The 11299-nt window shown below is 31.5% G+C and overlaps 1 protein-coding gene across 3 annotated transcripts in view; it reads right to left on the bottom strand.

Annotated features, from left to right (window-relative positions):
* Positions 1 to 10160, bottom strand: part of LOC106467993 (protein FAM89A-like) — a 17569-nt gene extending 7409 nt beyond the window's left edge. Inside the window, exons 1-3 of one of the 3 annotated variants that reach the window (XM_022396269.1) lie at positions 10073 to 10090; positions 9174 to 9371; positions 3902 to 4204 (exon numbers count right to left, since the gene is read on the bottom strand). In XM_022396269.1, the coding sequence (XP_022251977.1) occupies positions 3902 to 4189 (288 nt within the window). In that variant the 5' untranslated portion in view covers positions 4190 to 4204; positions 9174 to 9371; positions 10073 to 10090. Of the gene's footprint in view, positions 1 to 3901; positions 4205 to 9173; positions 9561 to 10072 lie in introns of those variants that run through there. The other 2 variants (XM_013928386.2, XM_022396268.1) reach the window with 2 other exon arrangements.
* Positions 10161 to 11299: the final 1139 nt, after the last annotated feature.

Raw genomic sequence — 11299 nt, 5'->3', positions numbered from 1 at the left:
TGAACACAAATTAATTAGCATAAATCAGTTAAATGACGAAAAATTAGGTGTATATTTACTTGTGACCACTCAGTGTAGATGGTTCATAGATATTATTCACAAGAGTCCAAGTGTGTATGTGGCAGGTGTGGTTGAATTTGAAACAACCCATATGATAATGAAATGGCTGAGAAATCTGAGAGATAAAGAGATAATAAAAGTCCAAAAGCTAATTTGCATGATACAACTTACGTAGTTAACAAAAGATCAGAGCTCAGAAACTATTTAGAAAGCAAATTACTGGAAAAACAAGATTATTCACTGACTGTAAAGGCTTAACAGATTATTCAGAAATTTAAGGTAAACATTTCTTTTTTTTGAATTTGTAACGAAAAGAACTTTCATGTGGTTGGGTGAATGCAGAAAACAAAATTGAGAGAGATTGAGAGTTCAATCCACTTCCTAGACACAATCCAGAATATATTAAGAGAAGAAATATGTACATCCATCCAATTAGAAACAAAAATTAGTTAAGGGGAAGAAAAAAAAGGTGAGAGAAAAAAATCAATGATACAAGTTCATGATATCATACAACAGAAGATCAGTAAACTCGCTATCTCTGTCCAAGAGATCCTAACTTGAAGATGAATGTGAACACTCCTTACAACATACATTACAGAACAACGGGGTGGGACAATACCAAATACCAATACTATTAACCTGTTTTTATAGTAGACAGCTAAGTTCAACACTAACTGGTAATTCAAATTTGATGATGATGATGATGAGAAAACCTTGTCGAAACGTTGTACATTTGCTGTTATGTTAAACTTATATTAAAGTTTTTCTTTATTACCCATTCAAGCCATCTCCAACTATTACTAACTGGTAATGAAACCTCAAATTATCACTATTCATTACAAATGAAGTACACATATTATACATTATTGAATAAAATAATGTTTTTGCTTGTTATAATACTTAGTGTACAGAACCGACCAAAATCCCACATTTTCCCCGTATAATACATAGAGGATTCCACCATTATTAGTGAGATTAATTGCAAAATTGATGATATTTTTTTGTTTTAATATTTTATGTGACTCGCATGTAATAACATATGTTATAAAGTCATTGCCTCACAAGCAAATTAGTGCATAAATAATTTAGTAAAACGAGCTTAACAAAAAAAAGAAGGATAACCTATTTTTGGTGATTAAATATAAATGCATCTAAAACATAAAAATCACACATAATTGACCATTATAATAATTTTCTAAGGATATAAATGTCTTAGATAAACAAACCCTAAAAAAGTAGGACCCACAGATTTAATTATTTGTGTATACCACTGTATAAAAATGATACTAATATGAAGAAAATACATAAACATCCCACATTTTTCTAACATAAATATGTTACTAAGTTACACTACTTTGCTTGACAAGAACTTACTAGTGGTTTATTTTGATATTTATATATTAAAAGTCAGTACTTAAGAATGATAGCCAGTTCACAAGACAGAAATGCCCTTTCTAAATACATCTTTCTTATATAATCATAATTACAATTAATATTTAATTAGATAAAAAGTACACTTTATGTCTGTACATTTAATTGACCAAAATGTATTTAATTTTTACTTTCTATTATCCTCCAAAACTTAGCAAATTGCTCTTAGGCATTTTGCATCATTGCAGCCTTTTTTTTTTTATATGTAAAAATATACTTATGATTAATTTTGCCGCTGTGGATAAAAAAAACATCTTTTCATTGAGTTCTAGAATTCTTTAAGCATAAAACCATGTTGCTGTTAAAAACAACTTGCGTACAAGAAAAATAAAAAATTAAAGGCATGGGTACTTCATTGCTGCTGGACTAGTTCGCTAACATGGTAAAAACAAACAAACATCAAGCGTGAAGGCCATCCATTCTTAAACACAACTCCTTATGTTGACCTAAAATACATCTGTTCAGTCACATTCACAAACAAGGCTAATACGTAACTACTAAGAAATAACATTAGTATGTGGATCATTATTATTCCCTATTAACTTTTCAGCTATGAATTCTTGGCTATATTTACTAACTATTATCATATGTTTAAACACAGAACAATCTTTGAAATTTAAGTATACTTTAATAAAGCATATTAAGTTTTATGATTAATCTTTAGACGACAAAAAAATGCTATACTGTATCAATAAATTCTGAATGTTTTAAGAAAAGTAGTATTATCTAGGATCTGAAAGTTTTAGAATATTTAACAGGAATTACATAATAAGTGCAACCAATACACCAATGAAACTTTTGTTAGGGAATTTCTAACTTGAACATTAAAAGAAAAGGCTATAGAAACCTAGAAATACAAATAGTTATTCATCTTTGCTGTTGTGAATGGGAATATGCTGAGAGCCTGTATTATTTTGAGAAAGCCTATTTTAATTAAATGGGTCATTGTTGGTTTTCTTAACTTAAAGGCTAATAATTATCAATGGGCTTAACAGATAAGCGTAAAGTGATGCTCTTGATATTATAGAAATTTGAAAACTTACTTCTTAAGTGAATGGCACACAAATGTTGTAGGGAAAAAAGAATGATTCAGGTGTGATCAACAATAAAAGAACATTCTATCAAATGTTTAGATTCATAGAAAGAGTTAAAAAGTTTTCTATAATGTATTTACAGAAATTTCTTACAAAATGCTAGTATTTTATTTTGTATTAGTACCCTTAATACAAAAAGAATACTGGTATGCTACAGAGGTTGCAGAAAGGAGCAACTAGAATGATACAAACCTGGAGACATGCTTTAAAAAGTTGAACTTATTTTTGTAAGAAAGCAGAATTAGAAGCAACTTGATTTAGGGTTTTAAAAAGTTCAAGGACTTGAACAAACTACCCACAGATGGTGTTTCAGGAGAGGTTCTGCACAAGAACAAAGCCTTTGAACAAAACTTCCACTTCTATATATAATAATTCGTACACTGTGCCAGTCTATGATGCAACGAGCCTCAGACTATAGCTTTCTACCAATAGGAGGGTGACACATTATCGACGCACAATACTCCCTTTGAATATGTTGTGTATAATCAAAAGTTCATTCTTGATGAGGCAAAAGAAACAGTGGAAGTGGAGAGGAAGGGTGGGTAGTTCTGTGTAGAGGTGAGTATCTATCTGAAATAAATGTTCACGTAAGTAAAATGTTAACTTCAGAAATGTTGTTTCATCTCTCCACAGAATTGGCAGCTAGAATTCCAAAATGATAAGATAGTGAAAGGAACAGTGTTAATAAGGAAATGAAGATGTTCTCCTTTCTGATATTGTATAGCATCAGAAATAGAAGACTAACATAGCATGTCTCTAATGGGGGTGAACCTAGTGGGGAATCACTCGGTAAAAGACTGGATATATTTCATACAGGTAGTGTCCCAATGTAGTGGCTGCTCAACAAGCCTGTATATTTGTGGGGTAGGTAAATCATGCATGAGTTGTGTGGCTAGAACAATAAGTAAAGCCATGCAGTACGTGAGAAATACTTACTCATCAGAATAAATAGGTGCAGGGACTAACTTCATGTCTAGTATAACACAAGATTCTTCCAGCTGGTATAACTAGCAGTGGAGCAAGGTTTTGAGGTGAGTAGTGTTTCTTAGAAATAAGCCTTTGAAATCTACAATTCTTCAGTAAAATTAGTTTCTTAACAGAGTAGTAAACTCGTACAACGATTTACCACACAATATTGTGTGTGCTGTTCGTTCAAATTCCTTGAAACGTTTAATGTAAAAAATGTGAAAGATTGGACTGGTTATCTTAATTGTTGTCTCAGTGGACTGAATGGACTTTATTTTTTCTAGCATGGTAGCTGCAGAGTATTAAATAAAATATATTTAGTTAAAAAACTGGTTTATATCTACTCTTACCATCTCTTTTCTTAACACTGCCAGCTGGGCATCAAGCGTAGAGCGATTTGATGGTCGGGGTTGGTGGGGTTCATTAGGGGTGGATCTGTCAGTGCTAAAAGCAGGTTTTTCCTCTCTATTTGGAACCATGTGACTACTGGCGAGTTCAGGCATATTCCGACTTAGATCTTGTTGTATCATTGTTCTCATAGCATGCAGTCTCTCCAGTTCTTTCCATTGACTGCTACTAAAGTTCAGGAGCCCACTCAGGCTTTTAGGAAGAGGAGGAAGACCTTGTAGAGATGCCATGAATTAAAAAAATATCTAAAAAAACGTATATATGATCAGTAATGCTGCCAGATATTCATACCACTAATAACAATCTTAAATTAACTCTATCATGAAGAGAATCTCTATATTACACAAGAAAGAAAACCACACTAAAATTTATATGATCTACAGAACCATGCAGTTGAGAATTATCCATAAATCTCATCAGTTAAGACTAACATGAATATTATACAAAACATATTAATGACAAATGAAATAAAACTTTAATAAAGATATTACTTATAATTAACAAATCAAACATTATTGTAAAATTTAACTAAATACAATTTTTTCACTTTATAAAAGTGATTTTCTTGTTAACAATTTGAAATATATATACTTTAATTATTAAACCAAATATTTTAAATTTCCAGTGAAATGTAAAAATAAATTTACAGCCTGAACTATCATACTAGAATATATATATAGTTTTATTAACCTGCAAGTTTTTCACTTATTTAAAGAGATGTTTGTTAAGTGGAATTACAACACTAACTGAAAAAATATTAAAAAAATAGAAATTAATCATGTGAGAAAATCATAAGATCATACACACACATTGTTGCTAAGGTGCACATCGATATTTTATTGACCTAATTATTGATTATTTTTGTCTACTTGTGATATGTAAATCCACAAATTTGTCAAATATAAAGAAAGTGTTAATGAACTCGATTATTAACGCATATACAATTTAAAATAGTATAGAAAGTAATAAATAAAATGATAATTAAGCCTCAAACAAGTTAAATAGTATTTAGTAGAATATAATGTCTACCATGCCATAGCCCATTGAACTTTACATATTTGAAATTAGATGATAGTAGGATTATTTGTCTGTAGGCTTAAAAAGTCGCACACAGTTAAATGCGACTCTCTTCATGTGTCTTTGTTGATTACATTTTCAGGCCTAGTTTTTCTTCAATTTATTTGAAGGTCTTCTTTTATTCTGTGGCACTTTTCCAACCTATGTTTTTTCTTCATAACATTCTGTGTTCCATGATGGATAGGTGTCAAAGGAAGCCTAACCTTCAATGTCCTTTTTGTCTCCCCAGCATATTCTTTCCTGTATTTATACTTAAAATTAAACCAACAGGTAAATGGCTAAATTCAGCTCATCAATTAATGTGCTTTAAAATAAATTATAAACTTCTCAGTTAACTGTAAATTGACCTTCCTTCTTAAACTATTTAATGAAATATTGAGGTTCATGTATTACCATATAATTCCCATAAAGTCACTATTTTACGTTTATAGAACTTGAAACAATTTTTGATAATTAAATTAATATAGGACTCTAGCCAGTAAAACTTGAAATGAATTTTTTCAAAATTTTATTATGTAAATAGTTTGGTATTGCTAAAGTTTAGTACTGCAATATATTGGAATACATACGGCTGTATCATATTATAATGTGGGCACGAACCTTAGCCTATTTCTTTGTTATTTTTTCCAACATGTTGCTAAGTAGAAAAAACTCAAGGCAGCATACGTTGAATGCAACAAGCCAACATGGCAAATGATGTTTTACATACAATTATGTAAATATAAGGCATGTGTAGTTTCATTTAAACAAAATTATTGAAAAAATATGTCAGTTCAATATACCAAAATCATACGTCAATACGTATTATTTAGAAACAACATCATGGGATATACTGATCAATTATTTCCAGTAGATAATAATGATGCATGTGGCCCATTCAGGCTATCCCATTTTCTACTACCACCTTACTCCAAGGTATACTCCAAAAATGGGGTGATTAGGGACATTTTTCCAAACAGCTACCCATTCGTGGCTCTCGATTCTCAAGTTGTGGCTTAAAAAAAACTAAAATTGGTGGATAAGTGGCCTAATTGTAGCTCAATGCTGTAGCCCAACTTGATCTAATGGAATCATTATAGGGTTCAGAATTGAAAAAAAAAATCTATAAAGTGTCCCTGTACTGCAATGATTAAGGATAAACATTAAGATTTCCCTGTAGTCCATTTTTCTCCAACACTGGGGTGTAAAGAGACCAAATGTGCCAAATCCATTGCATTATCTATATATATAAATTTTCCTTTCTAAATCCATCATGGCTACATATGGAAATTATAGAAAACTTATCTGAACATTTTTAATTTATTTATTTTTTTCTATTAGACACTCTTGTAATGTCTCAATTAATAAATTTCTTGGTAAATATTTTGACACTGTCTACCCCACCCCAAAAAGATTGGTTTGACGACTGACTACATCGCAATCTTCTAGCACCTTACCACTTTTAATGGATTCATTAAACATTAAATTTAGTGGTCCATAATTAAGCTCTTTAGCTTCCCTAGTTATCCTACAATAAATACTATCTGGCCCAGATACCTGATCTTTGTTCACTTTACCAATCTTTTAATCTTACCAGCTCTTGCTTAATCCTAACTTCATTCCACGATATCATATAATCTTTCAGGGGAGGAGATCTACTTGTGGAATCCTAATTATGTTTTTCTAGTAAAATCTGATGAGAAAAAAAGTATTTCGATGATCAACAATACCATGATCTTCAACCAAACCCTTCCAATTCCTATTCTAACATTCTATTTATAAATACATCCTACAATTATGTTAGCTTTAGAACTAATAGCAGGCATCTAAGTTTTCCATTCTAGCCATCTCTTTGAATGCCCTAAATTTTTCCTTAATCTCCATTTCTAAGCTTAATTAAGTGTGAAATTCATCTTGACCTGAATACACTCAACAGATGAAATATCTTTTGAACATCCAGAATGCTCAGAAAACTGTGTTTTGAACAGAAAAAAAAAGCCATTATTGTACAGTGAGTGTACAGCTGTTTACCTTCTACCTTTTATAAGAAGACTACATGCTCCTGACCTTTTATGATCTCACACTCCTAATTGAAGCACAGCTTTAGAAACAGATACAGGAAACATTTTAGTACAACTGGATAGAGAATATTATAATCTATTTAGTCAACGTAGAGGAAATAAACTGCCATGAGAAGTAATTTGTGGTTTCTTGGGAAACTGAAAAGAGAACACTTGTGCAGAAAAGTATAACGTAATGTAAAACAAAGTTTGGACAACTTATAATCAAACTACAGTTTTTTAGATGATCTTGAAAACATTTTCGTATTAAATTATTATATTTGTTTCAAAGCTACAATATATATTATTTACAACATCAGGTAAGATTTGTTAGGTTTATAGAGTACATAGCTGATAGAAAAATATTCCACGATTCAACTCCTCATTGACTAAATACTAGCTGACATACCTGTTTAATTAATGTATGGGCAAGACATAAGGGCATCTAGGGGTGACATAGACAAGTCAGATCCACATTCTGAACAACTATGTCACTCCCCAGGAAGCTTTAATGGTGCATGCTAGGTTTGGTTACAATCTATACAGCAGTTTGCAAGTGGACACACACACACACACACACAAGACTTTTCTTAAATTTATTGAAGTCAAACAACCCAAATAAATAAATGTAATTATAATTCATTGAAATCAAATTATGTTTTTAATTGATTTTGACAAAGAATAATGTTAGCAACAGTAATGTTTTCTAGTTTGACTTGATATTATTTTGATAAATCTTTCTCAACTTCTACAGTTTTGTTTTTAGCATCTATAGTCAGAAGTGGTTACTACTGCAATCAGTATAATAAAGCATTAAAGTAAATATTTAAATAAATAATAAGCAAGGTGGAAATGCTTGGATATATAAAAGAGAGCATTTAGATCAACATAATAAAAAAATGAAATTCTGAATAAAAGGAAGTATTTTAATATATTTTTAAAAAGCATGCTTCACAACATGATTTTGGACTGCTCATAATATAAAAAAATGATAAAAAAAACCAAATAAAATTATAAGATTTAAAAAAGAAAATAAAACTATGTGGTAAGTTTGTTCTGAGTTTCATGTAATTTGGTTAAAAATTTCCACTTTCAGAAGGAAAATAACAATGGTCATCAGAGATACCCTCCCTCTCTGGAAAGGGTTAATAGACAGTGCTCCTCCCAGTCCTTCTACAGGCAGCATTCAATTTCAACACATAGTGGGCATCACCACTGCCAACCAACAGCATGGGCCACTAAGTAATTTCATATTTGCTTTGCAGCTTGTGATGCAACACCACTTATTTTGTGACATGTATGTATACTTACTTTGTATTTTAAGTAATTTGTCCCAAAAGGTTTCTCAATTAATACAAGCATCCCCAACCAATAGTCTGTTCCAGTTTACCCAAGGTTGTTCTTTTTCTCATAGCAGGAAGGTTAGCTTTTAACTTATCTTCACAAAATTCAATATAAATGGTGAGAAATGGTTTTTCAACAATAATTTAGCTGACTTCTCAATTTGACAAAAGCTTGGGTCTCCATCAACACTCCATGCACGTATACACCAAATTACCTAAAATACTGGGACAGTATAACCCATATCCAGCCATAGTCCCTTCTCCCACTAAATATTACATGTGAAAATCACAGTACCATTGAATGTATGGTTTATAAAGGTCGGCAGTTTCCACAGATGCTACAAGGAAATGAACTCGTAACCATTCAGAAAGAAATGGTTACTGAATGCACCACTGACAATAGTAGCAGGAGTATCAGATAATTTTAAACACATCTACTCCTACTTATAATCTAACACACAAGATCATGTATTGAATGTGCTTGTGTATAATATATGCCCACCTGTCTAAAATTAATCACTTGTATGTCTGTCCATGCAATAACCGTGAAATAAGTTATGAAATCGGGAGTTCAGGAATGCAGGCCATCAAATCTCCTGTATTCGGAAAGTTCCATGTTGCTAGATTTTACAGATGAGTGACAATCCACAATTACTGAATGCACAGTATTTGCTCTCAAGGTATACTGAACAGCAAAACCAAGATGAAGAAGAAAACAACACAAAATCAACAGAGCAAAAAGTCTCACTACTTACTTTTTTAATATTTGCTGTGGATGGATGGGTCTGGGCTTGATAGCAACTTGGAGAACTAATTGGATATGATTATGTCAACCCATTCATAGAGAAATGTGAAGGTAATACCATGACAAAGTCCTTTTTAGTTTAACTTAATCCACTGGTAATACACGTGAAAACAGTCTCACTGATACAGTGTCAGTTTCCATTATGAGCCTAATCTTGTATAAATAAATTAGGACTAATAGCGTGATACATCATACGGTGATACTGATAGTAATAACTGTGGCAATAACAACTTACAAGTAACAGCAAGTTACGTTTACCTTAGTATAGAATACTCTAAATACTAATAAAGCAGAATTTTAAAATAACGACTGAAAATTAATCTAGAAGTAGCACGATCCTAATTTACGTATCAATAACACATTACTGGTACTAGTAGGACTAATACTGGTAATATATTATATGTAGTAATACTAACTAAGCAACAAAAATAATACATTGTTAGTACTATTTAAATTTTAATATTGTGATAGGCCTAATTTATTTTCATGGTCATTATACTTTATAGTAAATTCATTTCATTTTTTCATCCAAGTATAATATAAATGATAGGTTCTTAATCATGATGTATTTAAAGTAACATTAATTAATATCACTAGTTAAGGTTAACTTGTCACCTAAAGCATTGTACTTCTTGTAATAGTAATTTTAAATTTGTACGAATCTGCAAAAATTTCATGTGGTAAAAACTAAAATGTATTATTTGATTCATAGTGGAATTTTTTAAGTTTGTGATAACAATAGATATTACGACGCAAATGACCCGAAAAAGACTGTGAACATTATACTTAACGTATATATATATATATATATATATATATATTGTATATTTCAATTTACAGCATATTTACCATAGGTTTAAACAGTTCCACTCGTGTCACTAACCAGACAGCGTTCCCGAGAATTTCGAGAACAGGCAGACATCATATAGCCTATGAGTACAGGGTACAGAAAAAAAGAGAGCTAATTTAGACTATGATCAAATAAAAAAAGAAGTGATGACATTTTTAAATGTTTCAACTGTATTTTGTTTTATTATTTTCTTTGCCATTTTCATAAACACATAAGTGTAGTATATATTTTTCAAGTCTTATTTGGCATGGGATAAATACATCTTTGTTTTAGCGTAAAGTTACACAATAAGCTCTTTGTGCTCTTGTTCACCACGGGGAAATCGAGCACCGGATTTTAATGATGTAATTTGTAAGTCTTTCAATTTACCGTGACCACTTGGAGACAAACGCGGGAGTATATGAACTGGATATAATTGCTGATTTAACATATTGCTTGATATACTTCAACCAACAGATAACTTTATAAACAAGAATTAAAAATACAGTGATTCTTTCTGTGTTAATTTACAAACAAAAGAACACATGCAAGCTGATATTCACTAACAGATGACTTTGCATTTACTTAGACATCGCAAACTTACTAATTAAACTTTTGTATAATTTTAATATCACCAACCAATTCAATCCAATTCTCAACATCCAAGGCCGGACATGGCTTAATGATTAATATGATCCGACTATAGTGTTGCGACAGCGGGGTCACGTGATGCTAGTAACACATCATATTCTCAAAGGTTCGTGAATCCTCGAGTGTTTACTAGATTTGCGGTATTCTTGTATATATAAGACCGCCAAGAAGTGACGGCAAGAAGGTAATTGAATTGCAGACAGAGATAGATACGGACAGTTGAGTCAAGCGCGTGAGGCGTTCGTTGTGAATTATAGCGTTTGTTATATAGTGACTGTGGAAATTAAGTGTATTGCAAAGTTGTATTCAGAAAGAATAAAGTAGTTTTATTTAAGAAAGGACTTATAGCTAAAGTTTCTTCGGAAATAATTTTTACGGAAAATTAACTAACGACCAGAGACGTAACAAATTGGTGTCAGAGAGTGGGAGGAAAAGAAAAAAAATGGAAACGAGAAGCGGCAAATCAAACTACAGCTTAGCAGATTTGATGGCAGCAATACAAGAACAGCAAAAGAAACAAGAAGAACGAGAAAAGAAACAAGAAGAACGAGAAAAGAAACAAGAAGAGAGACTACAACAGTGGTTGGAGGAAAAAG

Source organism: Limulus polyphemus, unplaced genomic scaffold, assembly GCF_000517525.1.
Source record: "Limulus polyphemus unplaced genomic scaffold, Limulus_polyphemus-2.1.2 Scaffold2823, whole genome shotgun sequence".
Taxonomy (NCBI): domain Eukaryota; kingdom Metazoa; phylum Arthropoda; class Merostomata; order Xiphosura; family Limulidae; genus Limulus; species Limulus polyphemus.
This window is presented reverse-complemented; position numbering and strand designations above follow the sequence as displayed.